General features: G+C 36.4%; 2 protein-coding genes across 3 annotated transcripts in view; one reads left to right on the top strand and one right to left on the bottom strand.

Moving 5' to 3' along the window:
- Positions 1 to 175: 175 nt before the first annotated feature.
- ppp1r3g (protein phosphatase 1 regulatory subunit 3G) lies at positions 176 to 3090 on the top strand (the record flags this gene model as incomplete). Its single annotated transcript, XM_042751890.1, has 1 exon — positions 176 to 3090. A coding segment is annotated over one exon (849 nt), but the record flags the coding sequence as incomplete, so codon positions are not given.
- Positions 3091 to 3946: 856 nt separating this feature from the next.
- LOC109049668 (LYR motif-containing protein 4B) overlaps positions 3947 to 21072 on the bottom strand; it is a 48160-nt gene continuing 31034 nt past the window's right edge. Inside the window, exons 3-4 of one of the 2 annotated variants that reach the window (XR_006158470.1) lie at positions 18936 to 19084; positions 3947 to 4210 (exon numbers count right to left, since the gene is read on the bottom strand). Coding sequence is in view for 1 of the 2 variants with exons in the window: in XM_042752203.1 (XP_042608137.1) it covers positions 4142 to 4210 (69 nt within the window). In the remaining variant the exon portion in view is untranslated. The remainder of the gene's footprint in view (positions 4211 to 18935; positions 19085 to 21072) is intronic. The other variant, XM_042752203.1, reaches the window with a different exon arrangement.

Consider the following 21072-nt stretch of genomic DNA (forward strand, 5'->3'; position numbering starts at 1 on the left):
GAGCTCAATCATTTATGTCACAAAACAAACAATTTTTTTTATAGCCAATGATTCCAGAAAAACAACAACAACAACTGAATAAGTGTGTATAGTTGATTCTCTCTCTCTCTCTCTGACCCACTGAATTCTCTCATTTATCTGTCTAGTATACAGCAGCGGTGGGCGTGGCATGTAACTGATTACTAGACAAACCACCAATATAGGACCGCGCATATATGGAGAGATTCTCCTGGAACATTCTGTCATCGGAGATTACAAACCTGGGATGATGGACATAATGAACGAGGAGCAGATGGAGAACGGACTGGACTCCGATGATGATCTTCAACCCGAGGAGATACCCGAGTACCTGAAAGACAGGAGAAGAGCCAAGTCCTTACCTGCGTATCCAGAGCAGGCGAACCTGTACCACCAGATCTCCCAGAACTGCAGGAAACGCGTGAAGTTCGCGGACGCGCTCGGCTTGAATCTGGCGAGCGTCAAGCACTTCAGCACCAGCGAGGATCCTCAGATTCCAGCTAAAGTCTTCACCAGGCTAAAGAGCTTCCCTCTCCACAAGGACCGGGAGTTCATGGATGACTTGTGCGTGAACATCAAGTCCTCTCTGGCTCTGGACTATCTGGTCCCGGCGTTCAAGACGCCCGTGGACACCGGCGACTTGGAGACGCGGCTGACGCGCTGCCGCGTCGCGCTGGAGAGCGTCACGGTCATGCAGTTTGATGTCCGTGGGATCATACGGGCGATGGGTGGGCGAGAGGTCGGGGTCAGGTATACTTTCAACGACTGGCTGTCGTTCGTGGATGCGCAAGCCATCCCCGTGCCCACAGAGCACAAGACGCGCGGAGAGCGCTTCTCCTTCACCATGTACACGCCTCCTTTCTTAGGTCCGAGCGCTGCTGTGCATTTCGCCGTGTACATGAGGGATGATATCTCTGAGTTCTGGGACAACAACGATGGGATGAACTATTCCCTGAAGTATCACAGCTCGTCATCCAGCGAGACCGCGGCTTTCCACGCGGTATGAAGGGGTGTGCTTTTACGCAAGGATTCGTTGCGCGTTTCACCGAGAACTGTTACTGCCGTCGAAGAGGTTTCAGCAATCAAGGACGAAGGATATACACCGTGGATTGACATCTCCTAGAAAGAGTTTACAAAAAATGAAATTTCCTTCATCATTTAGTCACCCTCGTGTTGTTCCAAACCCGTTGTTTCTTCTCTGGAAAGATATTTTGCAGAATTTCCAAGCTGCTCATAGAAAGTGGATGAAGGTTGTTGAGCCCCAAAACACCATAAAAGCGCACCAAAAATTGGCCCATATGTCCTGACCGTTATGTTCTAAAATTCTAATATCACATACTTTTATAACTTTTATTTTATTATTTGCCAAAAATCTTGTCTTCTGCAGCCGTCACATTTGAAATGAAGCCTGTTCTGTCATAGGAACAATAAATAAATAAACAAATCAATAAATAAAATGAAATACAAAAAGATAATTACGACTTTTTATCTCACAAGTCAGACTTTCAGAAATGTTCAGAAAACTTAGAATTGCGAGATGTGGACTTGCAGTTCTATGAAGAAAAGTCATAATTGTCATACAAGTTGCAATTATAATTTATTTTTTGTTTTATTCTGTGAAAAACATGGGGGAGTGAGGGAATTCTGAGTTTATGTCTTGCAGTCACAAAAAGTCAGAATTGTGAGATAAAAAGTTACAATTATTTATTATTATTATTTTTTTTTTTAATGCTGTAGCAGAACCAGGTTTCCATACATTTGCCTTCAGGTCCAGACCTTTCAAAAGCATGGACGTGCCTCCAGACACATAGAAGCAATGAAATTTGACACTTTTGACTATTCAAATCAGATATGGGAGCTATAGAGGAGGAGAAGCTTTTCAGTATGTAAATTTCTGACTCTTTTTTCACTCACACAGACTTTATAGACTTTATACTATACTTTATGGTGTTTTTTTTTTAAGCTTGACAGCCCCTCTTTCGGCTGCTATGTGTTTTTGTTGAATGGAAAAGAGCAGCGTGGACATTCTCCCAAACATCTCCTTTTGTGTTCCACAGAAGAAAGAGAGTCACACAAATTGAAATGACATGAGGATGAGTAAATGATGAAAGAATTTACTGTGTTGTATAGTGAAATGATGCAGGGAATCACACACATTACTTTATGCTGGTTTTCCTTCACAAATGAGTCAAGCCATTTATTAATAATGCAAAATGTGTTGTTTCTATCATGGCTCATGCACAATTACTGACACTGTCAAGTTCTTTGGAATGAAGAATGAAATGAGTTATGGACAATCAGCAGTTCCATTTGGGACAAATGAATGTAGTTTGATCTGAGAGTATTCATCATGACATTTGTTAACTCATAATTCTGGGGGAAAAAAAATCAGAATTGTGATACATAAATTCAGAATTCTGACGTTTTTCTTGCAGTTCTGACTTTATGCTGTTTTGTTTTTGTTTTTTCCTGCTGCAGAATAAAAATAAAAGTTCATTAAAAAAAAAAAAACTTTTTATCGTATTTGCACGTTTACATCTAGCAATTATACATTTTTTAAGACTTAAAAAAAGCAATTGCAGTTACCTTTATTAATATTATTATTTTTGTCCTGTGGTGGAAACAAGCTTCCATAGTTAAATACAGTGATGGAAGACATTAAAAATAAATGTTTAGAGTTCTGAGGACAGAGATCGGCTGTGTTGATAGTAAAGCAGGTCTGTAATAAGAGATAAACTATCTGTCATTTTAACCAAAGTCCAGCTTTGCTGCAGTTTCTCCAAGCGTTGTATGCTCTATGCATCTGTTTGACTACGAGCAGTGCAGAGGGAAGGTCTTCTGTTCTGCAATATGCAAATGTTTGTTTGAAAATATGTAAATGTTCTTCATGAATGCAGAAGTGATTTCATTTAGCGGCTGGGATTATACTCAGCAAATGATGCTGGACAAAGTGCAGCACTATGCAGTTTTGTTATGTTACTGTATGCAACCATTTCCTTTTTTTCCGACTTGACACAACAGTACCAGGATGAAATGACAACCATTGAGATGCAATTAAAATATCTTTGGTTATATAGTGTGCATGTTTTTCATTTTTATTTGCATATAGAACATCTGCACAGTCAATGTTATATAAACCAAAACAAAACTCAAAATAAAAAACAAACAAACATTGTGGATGTGAAGTGGATATCAAGGCTGACGTTCCAGATTTGTAAATAAAACAGCTCAAGTAAATATAGATCAGATGTTAATTATGTAAGATTTGGTTGTTAGACAATATTACATAGAGTATACAGGATTTGTCATTTACTATTTAAAAGATGAAGGTCTAATATGTACAATAAGTTGGGCAAATGCATTACATCTTATGGGAATATGAATATTTAAGCTACTAAAAGTAGCAAAACTAATAGTAAACTTGATGAAAAAATACTGAAATATTTGAACAAATATGTATCTAGATAAATTAAAGAATATAATGACTACAAATCATATTCTTTTTTAATATGTTGCTTTAATATCACAATGAAATAAATGTTTAAATAAAAGAGTCTTATTTTAATTCTCTTTAACACTGTATGGATTAATGCAAGTGCTTCTGTGCTTCTATCTGCCTCATGAATTCACGTAATTTAATTTAGATCTCTGTTTACGTGATGCACTTAGAACTGGGCCATATTTAGGCCACGAACATAAGACTTTTAACAAAACTGCTTGCTTTTGCTATACACACTCTGTTCGTAGGCGTTGGGTAATGTGATCTTTATACCTGTCAGCTTTTACTAGGTCATCGCTGACTGAAAACTAACAGAATGAGCTATTTTTAACCGTTTGGCCTTGTCAGACACCTTTACCCTCTGTGAAACCAACCTTTAAGAAACAGATCAATGAAAACCGTCATTTACAGAAAACTCACACAAAGAAATGTGAATGACATGATTTTATTGTAACATTAACCACAAAAGCATGAAAAATACTACATTATGTACAATTCTAAATCATTTGATGGCCCGCAGAATCTTAAATGACTGTGTAAACATGAGGGGACGTGGGACAGACCCATCATGACCGGCCTGATGCAGATGTTTGAAGAGGAAGACCCCCCACCCACTCCAACACATCAGTCGCTCTTCTTTCCCTCCTGTTCAACGACCGTCTTCTGGATCTCAAACATCTTCCCTATGCACACCTGAGGACAAAGGACAGAGATCACGGCAAATTCTGAGAATTGACAAAGTTAAAAAAGCAGAAAGATTAAATATGTTTAACACTATATTATTTACAGTATTAAATAAATAAACGTCCCATACGTACACAGTCTCATGACTGGTTCCTTGTTTAACAGTAAATGTTGGGGAGAGAACTTTTCAATGACTAATTCATTTATAGATTAAAGATAGGACTTTTATCAAAAGAAAAGTCAATTGAAGGCAAATTTTAATGAACAAATCTCAATTTTACCAACAAAAATATTGCACCACTAACACAATACCAGAAAACCAATAATATCTTTGCTCATTTGACATTATTTGGTTCTCATAAAATTATTTATTTTATATTTATACATTCTTATGCACATTCATGTTATTGTATTATATATTTTTGTTTATTTTTTTTTTTGTATTATATGTAAAAAAAAAAAAAAATCAAAATCGTATATATATATATATATATATATATATATATTAAAAAAAAATCTATATATAATCAAAATTGAACAAAAATATAAGTTGTGCTTATATAGGCGACATATATATATATATATATATATATATATATATATATATATATATATATATATAATATATATATATATATTTACACACACACACACACACACATATATATATTGTGTGTGTATATATATATATATATATATATATATAGAGAGAGAGAGAGAGAGAGAGAGAGAGGAGAGAGAGAGAGAGAGAGAGAGAGAGAGAGAGAGAGAGATTTTATGTAACTGTTAACATCCAAAGTAGCGGAACGCACTTTGAAAGGAAAATATTGAGAGGCAAATTTCAGATATTAAAACTCTGAGATTAATTATTGTACCTAAAAACACAAGATTAATCACAGTTAATGTTTTAACCTATTAACACCCCTCCAAAAAACAACAACAACAAAGAACAACATTTGTTCATAAACCTTCAGAAAAACTGATGAGAGGAACTTCACAGCACTTTATTTAAATAAGGCAAAATACAGCGGTGTTGAATGGCAGATATGCACGTAATATCAGAGCAATTGTGTTAGGAAAGTGCACTAAAGTCCAAAGAATATGTTGTAATCTTTGTTTGTCCACTTTTTCAGCAGTTAAATCAATACTGGACAGAGAATCAGGCCAGAGATGTGGCCTTCACGATGAAAGAGGACAAACCGTTTGTGTCTGAAAACTGAGTGTTCGAAACATCCATCACCAACACTGCAGGACAGTACAAACTGATCAAACTGTACGATCAGTCGAACTGCTGAGAATGAATGTGAGCAGCACATCTCTGGAGCATGTAACTCAGAAAGGGCAGTATTTGATCAGTATCTGATAAACAGCTGCTGTTGAAAACGTCTGGTCTAATGTTGGTTATGAATATGTAAAAAGTAATGGTTGAACAATTTGAGTAGTTTTTCATTTTCTAACACTGGTACCAGTAAAATAGAGAGCAGATGAAGTGTGTCGTCAGAAATTTAGATTGAGGCAAATGCATTTGATCACAAATGGCAATAATGGCCGATATAAAGAAGAATCAACTAAGAACGACAGGAGTTCCAAAACTGTGGAAATTAAATTCCTAAAAATTCACAGAATAAATATTGGATGAAAAAGGGACTGCTATTGTGAATAAGTGAAGTGAATCGCTTTCTGCTTTCAGAAGTTTGTTGAAAATGTTAAATGTTAAATACTAGCACAGAATTTAGTAATGGGGTCCAAAATTTGAAGGAAGGCAACATTTGAAAGAAAGGAAGAAAGAAAATGCATTTTTATGAGTTATCAACAAATTATATTTAACACAAATAGGCTAATTAACATTATTATTATTATCTAAATAGAAAAAAAAATAATACCACCCATGGACTTTCTGTGTTTCTCCAAAAAAAAAAAAAAAAAATACTGACTTTGTTTTTAAAATAATTTACTTCAGTCTAAATGACAATACAAAAAACAATGATTTGGTTTTGGGAACATTGTTTTGTCTATATTATATGATATTTAATATTTTCCCCTCACACTGCATATATGGAAATATATACATACACTATATAAAATACAATAAATTGCTTCCTTTAGGTTCCATCACAATCACAAATCTAAATTTATATCGATCTGTCACAAGTAAAGATATTTATCATGTTGGAACTCATGCATGTATCATCAGGTCTGTCTAAAATGAAACAACCCAGAATAAGAGAAGTGATTGTACAGTAGCTGTGATTTCTCAGCAGAAGCATAATCTTTCTCTAATTATCCCCTCGTGTTAAATTTGTTTACAGAGTGCAAAATGAGTCCAGCAGGACCGCTGCAGGTCATCCCGTCCACAGCAGCCTCGTCTGCTCCAGAAACACCGCAGGCCTCCTCTACACCAGCACTTTGTGTTTGACCGATGCTTCGGCTAAACGCAACACACGGCTGCTCTATTAAAGACGTCTCAAAGAGAGTCAAGAAAGCCATCGGTTAAGAAGACGCACCAGAACGTGCGGCAAAAGCCAGAGCGGAAGAAAAAGATGCAAGGTTGGCGAAGGAGGTGCACATGTTCATTTTTCATAGTGATGGCTCAGCAAAGAGGAACATTAAGATCCATTTCGGAGCACGGGCGGCCCTCAGTAAATACTCCCTGCGTCCCTGTGACACGGACCATCTGTCAACTTCAGCCGCTGTCCATAACCTCTCTTTAAAACAGAGGAGAGCGGGGCACTGACGCAGACGAGCGCAGGATCTCGAGGGAGCGCAGCCGGATGACTGATGGGATGAGCAAGGTGCATTATGGTCCAGGTGCCAAACAGAGGAGTCAAGCGGCCAGCTGGTTCGAATTAAGTCAAGTATTTAGTAAGTATAAGGTCAGACTGATGCTAAACTGTTGGTGTAAACAACACTAACACGTAGTCTCAGAAAAAAGGTACAATCTGTGTACAAAATCTATCTATCTTTCGTTATGTCGTTTGGTTGAGATTAAAAGTAACTTTCCCAACTCTTATTGTAGATTTCTTTTGTGTTATGTTATTGTGTTAAATGAGTTAAAATTTTTTTAGTGATATTTGGGATTTGTGTAAGATTTTAGACATGCAAAAACAACACAAAGCAAAAAAAACTAAACAAAAACCAAAACAGAAAATAAAAAAACAACACAAAAAAAACAAAACAAACTATGACAACAACAAAAAACACAAACAAAACTGAAAACAAAAGAACATCTCAAAACCAGAAAACAAAGCAAACAATGACGAAAAAATAAAATAAAAAACAAAAACAAAAAACCCACAAAAACAGAAAAACAAAGCAAAACACAAAAACATAATAAAAACACAAACAAACAAAATAATACAAAAAAAGAATTTCAAAGCAACAACAAAAAAAAAAAGACAACAGAAGAACATAAGAAAATCAGAAAACCAGAGAAAATTGATGATTGATGAAAAACAAAAACAAAAAAAGAAACAAAAACAAAGCAAAACAGAAAACAAAACAAAAACAAATAAAACAGGAAATGATGTCATGAAAAACAATTTTTTCAGAAAGCAAATTGGCAAGTTCTGAAGGGCATGAGTGTAGAAAGTGTGCAAAGGCTTTTCTCTAAGAAAATATTGTTACATATTAAAGGATCACTTACTCAAGAATAATAATATTTTAATGCTTTCAAGACTCTGAACAGCTTTGGTTCTGAGCCAAAATGGATATTCAGACATGAATGTTGTTAATATAGTGAAGAGGACGCTTTTCTTGACCAAGTGAAAAGGACAGCATGGCATGACTCTTGACTCTCCTCAGCACGGGTTTGTGCTCTTTCTGTTTGGCCTGACATCAGCAGTGCATGCTGGGTACATCACACTCCAGGGAGGCACCTGTGCAAACTCATCCAGCAAACACACCCTCTCTCTCACTCTCTCACACACACACTAAAGATCACCAACATCTTCACTCTCTCACACACACATTTTTATTGTATTATATATATATTATATATATATATATATATATATATATATATATATATTATATATCTATATATATATATATATATATATTATATATATATATATATATTATTGTATTGTAGTATATTATTATTACTACTACTACAATTATACATAGTAATGTTACAGCTACAGTTTTTTTTTTCTAATTTGCAGTCAGTTTTATTAAATATATCCGCATCATATTGGCCTTCAGCCACCCTGCTTTCTAGATATCAATATCAAAACTAGCAAAAATAAAATGAAATTAAAAAATATATATATTGTATACATTATTATAATCATTATATTTAATAAAATAAAATGTTATTATATAAGTATATGGTCTCTTATTTGCAGTCATTACATTTTATTAAATATGTCAACTAGATATATCAATATAAATGGCTCTTACTACTACCTTTTTTCTTATTTGCAGTCAATATTATTATTATTATTTTAAATATATCAGCCATCTGCCATCAGCCACCCTGTTTTCTAGATTTATCAATATCAGTGGCATCATCCATCATCACTACTACAATTATGAGTTATTATTATTTTGAATGAGTTCAGTGTATTGAGAAACACTGATGTGCGAGGACTACAAGAGGAGAACATGAGAACCAATACACATGTGTAAATCAAGTTCAGACTCCTCAAGTCTATCCTAGATGATGGCTTTGGCTTCCTTAAACTCGCAGACACTCTTAAAGGCTCCTTGGAGGAAGCCAGCATCTATATTTGTGCTCCCTGTAGATTTGGCGGCAGATGTTTTCACAGAATTTCAAAGACAGCACAACAGCTGCCTGTTTGTCAGAGATGGGGGATTCTGGGAGATTACTGCTGGCTGTCCTATACGTTTGAGAACCAAACCCAAACATGGCCAGATGGTGCAGATCTACGCATAGCTTCATGATGGATGCCGCTTTACTACACAGAGAGCCACAGGTGAGTGTCTTCATGACATTAAGGACAGAGACATTCATGAATTGATTAATTCTTCAGAAAACAGTGGCCTTACGTTACTCCACACCCTCACAGAGAGCAAACAGCAGCCTTAGAGTGTGCTTCAGAGTGCCCAAATTAATCATGACATGACTAATAGGAAAGTCTAATACAGGGCTATTGAGCCGGAGTTCAGCTCTCATGCTAATCAAACACACCTGGACAAGCTAATCAAGTCTTCAGGATTACGTCAGCATCACAGAGCGCTGTGCTGTTTTAGTGTTGGATTCCAGAGCGTAGGAAGTGAAGGCTAAATTTTCAGTTCAAACGGTGCTGCAAACAGCACAAGGAAAAATCATATATATATATATATATTTTTCAGTTCAAAATGTGTTTATATATGTATGAGTGTATTACTATTATAATAGTTTTGTTTTATAGAAAATTTTGTTTGTTGTGTTGTATGTTTGTTCCTATCTGTATTCATAGGAAATGCATTGTAGCCATAGCATCTCAAAAAAAAAAAAAAAAAAAAAAAAATGGATTCAAATAGGATGAATTAAATAAACTGAACTTCACCATTTTAGTTTATTTTAGTCAAAATTCCTTGAATTCTGTGTTTAGCTGAAGAGACAGGTAGCTAATTTTGTGAAGTGATATATATACACACACACATACACACACACACACACACACACACAAACACACTATATATGCAGTATATATGTGTGTGTATTACTGTAATACGTATATAATATAATATAATATGGTTTTTGAAATAATATAATATAATATCAAATATAATATAATATAATATAATATACAAGTTTAAAATAATATAATATTTGAGGTTGGTAAGATTTTTTTTGTTTGAAGGAAGTATCTTATGCTCACCAAGTCTGCACTCACATTTGATCAAAAATACAGTAAAATCTGTATATATGTGGATCAAAAATAATAATAAAATAATAATATTGTAAAATATTACTACAATTTAAAATAACATTTATATTGTATTTTTTTTTGTTGTATAAGATATTTTTTTGAATTATAACATTCAAGTCTTCAGTGTTATTATATATAAAATTTTTTTTTTTTTATATTGTTTTAAAAAAATGTTTTTGAGATATAAGTTTTATTTTTTATTTTTTTGTGAAATGTGTTTTTTATATATAGAGATCTAAACGACATAATTTAGTATATACATTTATACACACATACATACACACATATAATATAATATAATATAATATAATATAATATAATATAATATAATATAATACACACATATAATATAATATAATATAATATAATATATCAGTCAGGAAGGTTAAGAAATTTTTGGCTTTGCCCTACATTTACTACAGGGTCAATGAACATTAATGAACATTTACAAGCTTAACAGCCTTTAGGAAAATCATTCTGGCATTTTACCCTTTAAAATATGGAAGAAATGAATAATTTGGTTGTAAATGAGTGAACAGCATGTAAGTGTGGGAGTGCACAGCTCCTCCAAAAGGGGGCAGCAGCAGCAGCTAAAACTACACTGCACACACCAGCACATGCACACACTGCTCACAGGGGGCGTGTCCTCCTACTCCTCCACTAGCGCTGGAGGCGGAGCTGTGAGGGCGGGAGGACAAAGTGACATGACAGATCTCTCGGCCAATCAGAGCGCAGCAGCCACTGCCTCATGTTAATTGATGCGGCTGCAGCAGGCACCCCATTGTTGGGATGTCACACTGCAGATTCCCAGTCTCACACACACACACACACACACACACCCTAATTGACACACACACACACACACACACACACGGCTCTTTTTTTATTCTGTGGATCAACTGCAGACACTGCAGAAAAACTGTGGTAGCCGTACACTGGAAATGACAATGAAACATGCACATAGTTACAGTACGCTATTCCTTAAGGGAATGCAGATGTGCGGACGACTCGCCTGCGACTAGACCGGCTCACGTACAGTTAACGCTGCAGATAATAAAACATTTCGCAGGGAAAGGTTAACGAGTGCAAAGTCAGGTGAGAATTCATTTGCAATTCAGACTCGTGCTGCAAACATCAGATATTTCCCGCTGTGCCCTTTAGTAAGAGAAGGCTGTGTTTAAATCACACAGGAAACAGAAGGATGGACGAGGATTTCAAAGTCAGGTCAAACCCACCTCCAAATGATTCCAGAATCAAATCGACTGTGATATTTTCCAATCTACTCCAACACATGGTCATCCACAGATACATCTGAGCATACTGATTGACCAGTTCAATCCCAGAGTGCACTGGGGTTTTCTAGTAAAGTAGACGGGGCACCTGAAGGGCATTTGAAAGGCCTGTAGCACATTATTTAACATGTTTGTACATTTAACCCTATAAAGCCTGTATCATATCTACCGTATCATATTTGATCAACACATTTCTAAGGTCTTTAAATGATCAGCATGATCAAAACTTTGCAGATGAACCTGTTGTACACAAACTACATCATGCCTTGTCTCTGACTGATAGTTTGTATATAGTTTATACTTCTTAGCATGCCTATTACTGGCTGTTTATTAATACTTTTAAAGCACGTTAATGCCTTATTCTGCATATTTTAGATCTCTTACTCCTACCCCAAACCTAAACTTAACAACTAGCTTACTAACTATTAATAATCAGCAAATTAGGAGTTTGTTGAGGTAAAACTCGTCACATATTTTGAGGAATGCTTATATGTTTAAATGTATCTCTCAATCATCATTGCATTCCATGTTTACATTATATGAGCCTTAAACTCGTATCAAATATCAAGTTTTATTTAGTCACCAAAAAACAAATATGCAACACATATGCTAGCTGTTAAGTTCAGGCACGGATTAAGGGATCTAAAATAGTGTCATGGCATGCAATTAGTTAAGAGTGAGAATTGGTCCCTAAACTAAAGTGTTACCCAATAGATAAGTGATTAAATGTTAAGAAAGTTATTTTGATCATAAACTTATTATCAAACACCATGCGAGACGTGATGGTGTGCGTTTGGCAGGTATGGGTTACCGTGGAAACGGCGGTGGCCAGGAATAAACCTGTGAATGTGGGAATGTGGAGTCTGTTCAAGCACAAACCCTGGATCTCTCTGCGGTGGGTGCGGGATACTGCGCCGGAGGGCCGTTCCTATGCCCTTGTTAGGCATTACAAGCCATTAATGAAGCGCTCAGAGCGCCGTACGAGCGGGACGGTGGAAATTAAGGGATGACAGACGTGAGGGGAGGGTGCTTGGCGTCAAGAACTCAACGAGCTTGAGTAAATGAAAGCAAACATTTAGCCTCCTACTGAAATTTTCAAAGGTATAAACAGACCCCGAAGTAAAAAACGAGCGAGTGAGATGGAGAGAAAGATTATATCCAGCTGTCTCCTCAGATCGTCTCCGTCTTTCCTCAGAAAGCTCTTCCCTCTTTCTCTTTTACATTTCTGGAGTAGAATGGCAGTGGTGAAGTGAATAACGTGGTTCTCAATTTTCTCGACCTCCATCACCTTCTGCTCTGTTCTGTTTGATTCAGTTTGTTGAACAGAACAGTTCACACAAAAAATTTAAATTATGCTATCATTTATTAACCCTTGTGGGTGAAAATCTGGAGACAGATTTCTTTCTGTGCAATTGCAATAAATGAGAAATGAAGCTTTCAAGCTTCCATAAAAGTATCATAAAAGTCTTCTGAACTCTTATGATGCTGTGTGTGAGAAACAGATCAGTGCTGTAACTGTAAAAAAATAAAGAAAATCTAATAAAAATTGTCCATGTTCATTGAAATGCACGGAAATGAAATACAATAAAACAAAATATAAATATTAGATATGAAAATTAGAAACTCATTGAAATGCACGGAAATGAAATACAATGAAACAAAATATATATATATATATCTATATATATATATATATATAATAATGATAATAATTTTTGTAAAAATAGAGCAAAAGATACTGTATAATTTGAATGATCTTTTCTGTATTAATTTTTTACAGGTGTTTTACCAGTATTTTGAATTTTACACTTCATTGCATTGTTTTAGAGCAATGTCCATAAAATAAATGGATAATGTCATGTGTAATGAGCTGCCAGTACTTTTTCTGTTATTTTACAGTGAAGGAAAAACTGGAAAAAAAAAGGTAAATATAAAAAGTAATTAGACAAAAGCACAAAACAAACTGACAAAAATTTGCACTAAATATTAAAATGAAAACTAACAATATAAAAAAATCTAGCCAATTTAAATGAATAATAAATGTTTTCATAATGTTCAAATACTAAAATGACTAAAACTGAAACAGAATAGTTAAATATAAATAAAACGGAATAAATGGCAGAAGCACATTACTAAAACTTACACTAAACTGACCATTTAAAATATAAGGCCATTCAAAATAATTGTAAAAATTGCAGTAGTATGTAAGTTAAAGTTGAAATTCTTAAATTACTAAAACTGAAACAGAAAAAAAATAAAAATAAATAACATGACAAATGCACATAAAATAACAAAAAACTAAAAATACTGAGATAAAAGGCACTTTAAAAATAGTTCTAAGTGCTATGATAGCATATAAAGAATACTGAAATAATACCGCAGTAGAGCAAGATTTAAGTTCACTGAAAATCTTTCAGAAACTCTTAAACGGACAACCACTGTGGCCAGATCGAGTGATTCAAATGATTCATTCAGATTTGTGAACAAATCATTTAGACGTCCAGCCAGAAACAGTGAGAAGATCTGAATCATGAAGCCCTGGAAGGTGTGAAGACTTTCAGGGAACAAAGACGTCAATTTCAGTGCGTGATTCGTGTGGATCTCTTTCATGATTCGTCTATGTTGTTTTCTCCATTCATTCTTTTTTTTTGAATGGAAAACAACGACGGGCACAGCCTTCAAAATATATTATTTTGTGTTCCACATAAGAAAGAAACTCATACAGGTTTGCACCAATGTCAGGGCGAGTAAACATAGACACAATTTTCGATTTTGGGAGAAATAATCATTGAATTCATTTGACCTCTATTGCATAGGCTGCTTAAAACATTCAGCTAGTTTGAGGTCAGGATGCGGTTCCTTCTCTTCAAAGCTCTTTCGCACGTATCCGCAACCCAACACCTCCCTACAGTAAGCTGCAGTAACTCCTCAGAGGCTCGCGGGAGGGGCGAGCAGACGATCAGCAGAAAAACTAGAGGAGAGGAGGACAGGGATCCACCCCTGAGTTTTGGCCATTTGTCTCATCCTTCGAGTATCTAGTCTAGGCACCGGTGCTCAGGGGGTCCCAGGACTGCTTTGATTACCCCCTCATCTTCAATTACAGCGGCGGTGCAGCAGAGGAGGTCGTGCCCTTGAAAAAGTGATGGAGAAACCCTAGTCTCGGCCTCAGACGGCACTTACACACATTGTCTGATGTATATTGTTTTAAAAAAGTGCAAGTGCTTTCACAAAATGTGATTGGGTGGCTTTGCAAAAGTTTTGGGAGTCCTGTTGCACAGGTTTTTATTTGCACACACTGTCTGTGTTAATGTACATCATTCTGGAAACCTGTCTCACACACAAGTTGGAGAATATTTGTGAACTAGAAGGATGCTTTGCAGCGAATGGGTACAGATCCATCATTAAGGCATTTTAACTTTAAACCATTGCTTCAGGCTAAAATATGAGTCCATAATGCATAATATTGCTTCCTCCAGTGGAAATGTTGTCTGCACAGATCAAGCTGTTTACAAGCCAAAACGTGGGTGGATTTTGACGTGACAACAGGAGATAGACTTTTTCACTGGAGGAAGCATTATTAAGGATCCATATTTTAGTCTGACGCAACAATCTAAAGTTAAAAACATCCTAATAATGGATTTGTTTCTTACACACATGCAACTTTTTGCTTCTGAAGACATTAAGTGATGGACTGGAGTGGTGTGGATTATTGTGATGTTTTTATCAGCTGTTTGGACTCTCAATGTGACGGCACCCATTCACTACAGAGCATCCATTGCTGAGACACTGATGCAATGCTACATTTCTCCAAATCTGATGAAGAAACAAACTCATCCTAATCTTGGGTGGCGTGAGGGTGAGGATATTTTCAGCATTTTATTTTAGTTTCTGTGTCTCTATGGTGTAGATAGCCAACATTTAGCTTTTAACTTCTGTTGACTGCATTTACAGTAGGCTCCAAAATTCATAAACTGTGTTAATTTCCGCAGATTATCATGATGAAAATGTTTCATTTCTGCAATAATCCTGCAATAATAAAGAGTTTTTGTTGAGGGAACCGGGCGATGCAGAACTTCCAGTTGACCTACAAAAACAACACCGCAACATCCCTGCAGTGCTCCATTTGATAATTCGTCTCAGGTTAGTATGCAGTCTAGTAATTAGAGAATAACAGTCAAGCTCAAAATTGTGAAATGCTGCGTGTCCCTGGGTCAAAGTGTGAAAAGACTACTCAAAGGTCAAATCTCAAAATCTCAATAAGAAACGTCTGAAGAGGAGGATGAGGAAAGCTTCTGACAGGCTGAGAGCTCTGGACTGCTGCGCTCTCTTGTGGGTTTCTATGCATGTGTACAGGACGTGCTGAGGCTGTGTCATTAGCATAGCAGTCACTGCAGTTTAATGATGTGCCTCCACCAGCCGGCTCTCAGATGCACATCATGTGAAAATGGGATTCGGATAGTGAATGATGAAAAGAGTTTTTGGTATAAAGATGTGTGTGGTGTGGTATGAGAGGCGCACACAGGGGATCTGTTGTGACACAAGAGAGAGCACACACACACACACACACACACACACACACACACACACACACACACACACACACACACACACACACACACACTCATTCACAAACATATGGCAAAGAGCACTTCATCACACACACAGGCGGGTCAGAGGCTGGGAAAATATCCTTCTGCATCACCACTGTTTGACTCTGGATGACCTGTTAGTGGTGTTTTCCAAGCATCGCTATAATGATCACTCATACTGAGGTTAGGGGTCAACATATTCCAAAATATATGTTACTGTTCAAACGTAAGATTTTTTAATAACACTTCTAATAAGCAAGGATGCACTGAAATTGATCAGAAGTGACTGTAAAGAGATGAATAATGTTACAAAAGTTTCCACTTCAAATAAATGCCGTTCCTTTGAACTTTCTATTCATCAAAGAATCCAGAATAATAAAAAGTACCATGTTTTGCTGCTCACTTCTAACTCACACAGACACTTTAGTCGTGATACTGCCGTGGAAACAAACCCAGAAACTCACATCAGGCCAAAACCACTCCAAGTTCAACAGATTCTGCTCTCTGCTGTATACAAAGAAGGCAGAATATGACTACATTCCCCTCTTAGGGACACAATATACTGGGGAGAAAGGTTATTTTTGTGGGGAGGGTGTGTGTATTTTGGAGGGTGTGTGTGGATATGTGAGAGAGTGTTTTGATCTATGACCGACTACATGTGTGTCTCTCTCAGGTCATCTGCAGGGCAAGGCCACTACTGAGGCGGAAAGCTTCCTCGCCGGCCCTGAGGTGCGATGTGAGCGTTTCGGGAGGACACCGGCCTCATCCCATCATGCATTATGCAGTCCATGGGCTGCCTGCATTAAGCAGTCGTTTAATGCATACTGCATGAAGGCTCTGAACTGACATTCAGTAGACGTGTAGCCCTTCAGCGAGACGCCCCAAAACTCAAACAAGACACAACGCAAAGGAAACTAGAGGAGTACAGGCTGCCCACATCACCCTCGGGCTCGTATTCTACACCTCTACACTTCTGGAGTATGTTTGGAATTGACCAAACCCTTACTGAAAGTTATTATAATCCTTTAGTCATGCGGTTATCTTGCAATTGATGAAAGTTTTATTTAAGCTTAATACAGTCAATTAGGCATCTTTTTGTCTTTCGGAAAAATGTAAGGAAGATTATAACAATATAAATTTAATATAAAATTAAGATATTATAACTATTATTATAATTCTTATTATTGCTACTACTACTGCTACCTTAATACCATAAATACTTACTTAAAAAAAACATAAATTAATAAATGTTTATAGATATATATGTTGTGGTACAAATTGTTCACAGCTGCCTCCTCCCTGATAATCACCGGCACCCCGTCCTAAATCGCCGCCCTTCACCAGGCTCCCGATAGGAGTGGGTGTGGGAGAGAGGAGGGGCGCTGGACGAGTCAGGGCTGGCGGCGTGTGATGGGGCACACCTGAAGGAAATGGAGCCTCATCACCGCCGCTGTTTAAAAGCCCAACGCGCCTCTCCTCGGCAGACCGGTCTCTTTCCCCGTGCATGCACACTGGTGTCCTCGTGGGTCCAGGAAGGGTGCGTTGAGGGACTCCCGCGCCACCAGAGACGTGAGCTGCCGGACCCGCGGTCCGGTCGAGAACCGCACCCCGTCTACACACGGCTGTCGGGCCAGGATGCCGGGCCGTCCATCCCCTGCAAGCGCCGCGGCCAGCGAGGAGGATGAAGCCGCTAGAAGAAGCCGCCGCCCCTCGCGCCCCCGTACCGAAGAGGGGAGCGCGTGCGGCCGCCGGACTCCGCCCCTTACCTGGACCCTTCCTCCATGAACACTGCCCGACCCCCACGAACCCCGCAGCACGACGAGGACACCAGATTCCCTGTTGTTTTGGACACTGTTCCCCTTTTGGACACTTTATTCCCCCTTGTTTTGGTTTTTCTGTTAAATAAAAACCTCTCCGAGGCCTGACGCCACGCCCACTGTGTCTGTCGTTGGCTCGTCCCGTCACTATATATATATATATATATATATATAATATATAATAAATAATTGTTTATATGTATATATATATATATATATATATATATGAACAACCTCTTATGTTTAGCTAATCAAAAAGCTATAATATAAGCATCTCACTGTAAAAAAAAATATTAAAAATATTAAAATAAATAATACTACAAAAGAAAATAAAAAACAATAACTAAAATAATTAATAAAGCATATCAATAATTGCATTTATATTTTTACATAATTTTATATTACTACTATATTTTACATAAATAGATTTATTTATTCAAATAAATAAATAGAAATCAATCAATCAATAATAATAAATAATTTTACATATAGAATATTATATAATTTATTACTTATATAAATTATATATAATAGTATATTATATAAATTGATATAATATTATGATATACTACTACTATTATTATTATTATTATTATTAATACTATTGCTACTACTACCTTTACCATAAAAAAACATACAAAAATTATTTATTCAATCATAAACAAAAAACAAAATCAATCAATCAATCAATCAATCAATCAATCTCAAATAACCACACTTTAGACTACTATTTGCATAAAGTCTGGTCTACATTATTTCAGTTTATGCTCTGATATAGTTTATGGCAGAACAATACACATATCATGGCAGATATATGCAGTTATACTAAAACTGCCTGATTGCAGCGTCTATGAAATTGTCATACAGTATATTTCAGTGACGCTGAGAGTCCAATATCCACAGCAGCAGATGCACAAGCTAGCGTCTCAGTGAAAACCTCCTTGTTAAGATCGTCCTTCCGTAACAGCACCGAGCGTTTCATACAGACCTAATAGATCTTGTTTATATCACTGGCCTGGCTAGGCCTGTAAACTCCAAATTAAAGTCAGCCCTTCTTGCTGTGTTCTGATGAATAATGAATTATATATAAAAGTGTGCGGAAACGAGTCCCCCGTCAGCGTCTTTAACAAGCCCCTCACTCCTGCGGAGGCAGTTACCTTTAAAAGCTGACGGCGACTGTATCAGAGACTCTCCGCAGGCCCTGCGGGACGGATGACCTTTAGAAGCAGCTCTGCATCCTTCTGTAGTCAAAGACACTCCATCCACAGAGCAAATGACAGCAACTGGGACTTAGTGGCCTGCAAAACTGCAACATGATTTGGAATGAAATCTGCACTGTTGCAAATTTTTCTTCAGATTGTAGCATCTTTATGCCCGCGGGGCCTCGGCAGGACAGTACTGCTCTAATGTACCCTTTATAATTGCAAATAAAAGAGTACAGAAAGACCATTAACCCTTACAAAATAGTACTGCAGTGGTATTATGGTATAGTGACGGTATCAGAATGATATTCAAAACTAATGTACATAAAACACTCACCATAGTGTTATCATGGTAGGGTACATATTACCCTCTACAAAAACTGGTGTGTAAGCAATGATTAAATTACCAGCAGATTTAGCAATTAAAATATATTTTAAAATATTTAGATATAATGATTGATGATGATGACCTTTATAAATTATTAAAACATTTTTTTTTCTTTGTTTTTGTTGCTTTTCTTGAGTACGTATATATCTTGCAATTCTGACTTTATATCTCACAATTCTAAGAAAAAAACATCAGAATTGCTAAAGATATATGTTCAATTGTGAGAAAAAAAAATTAAGTCAAAACTGTGAGTCAAAAAGTATTTTTTTATTCTTTGGCAGAAACAAAAAACAGATTTGCGTGAGGTAAACTCAGAATTTCAGGATAAAAAGTCATAATTGACAGATATAAATAGATTAGATTCAACTGTGTGAAAAAAAATCAGAAATGTGAGATATATCTCAGAACTGCCTGAATTTGAAAGTAACACCAAAAAAGAGGAATTATTGGTTTTAATAAAAAAGTCAAATTTTATTCTCAATATTTTAAAATGTTCTGAACTACACAAGCATTCAAATTAACAGGCCAAAATATTTTCAGCAATTTTGTGAGCAGTAATTTATTCAATTATGTAATTTGAAATACCCCAAAATGGCACTATGAAGTTTAAAAAGGTGTACTTTGATGATTAATTTCACTTAAACACAACAATGACAATTCTGTCACAATTTCTTTTTTATCTTCTATGGCCACTTAAGCTCCAAAAATCATGAAAAATATAATAATAAAAAAACACAAAAGTTGTAAAAATAACTAAAATATATGGTTTCAAATATATATATATATTTTTTTGTATAAACAGCACACTATCGTGCAAAGGTTTGTGGTCAATAATCTTGGTAAATGTTTTTTGAAAAAGTTTCTTCTGCCCATCAAGGCTCCATTTATTCGATAAAAAATATAGTAAAAACTGCAATATTGTGGAATATTACTCCAGTTTAAAATAACTGTTTTCTATGTGGATATCTGTTAAACTGTAATTTATTTCTGTGATGTGCAGCTGAATTTTCAGCATCATTACTCCAGTCTTCAGTGTCACATGATCTTCAGAAATCATTCTAATATGCTTATTTGCTGCTCAAGAAACATTTCTGATTATTATCAATGATAAAAACAGTTGTGCTGCACAATATTTCTGTGGAATTAGAAAGTTAGAAAATCTAATTTTCGATTAAAATTAGAAAATCACTTTATTGCCATTGTATTGTGTTTTTCTGTGAAGCAGCACGGTTCTGAGAAAAGCCCCTCACAAAAAAAAAAAAAAAAAAAACACACACACACACTGTGCATTTACACACAGAGTACCATGATGATACAAGGAGAAATCAAAGAAATCCCTCCACACACACACACACACACACACACACGGGCGTGAGATGAATGTAATAAGGACAGCTCCTCTGCAGCATGAGAGAGGCGAGTAGAAAGCGTCTGGTCTTCATAGCTCATCACACTCCACACTCTCTGTTTAATTGGAGCCAGAGAAACCCAGCCGAGCGCTTTCAGAGTTTCCTCAGACGGATAAAAAAACACAGAGCGAGAGGGAGAGACGTGGTGATCCTCTGCTGCTGCTGTGCTAAAAATAGCCAGCCCAGATAACGGCCATTTCAATTCACATTGTTCTCAATTTTCCCCTCCTACTGCTCTTACAAACTTACTTCTGTGAGCGCGGGGCATTTAGCGTCTGCCAAAGGCTCTCATTTC

The sequence above is a fragment of the Cyprinus carpio genome, chromosome B24, assembly GCF_018340385.1.
Source record: "Cyprinus carpio isolate SPL01 chromosome B24, ASM1834038v1, whole genome shotgun sequence".
Taxonomy (NCBI): Eukaryota; Metazoa; Chordata; class Actinopteri; order Cypriniformes; family Cyprinidae; genus Cyprinus; species Cyprinus carpio.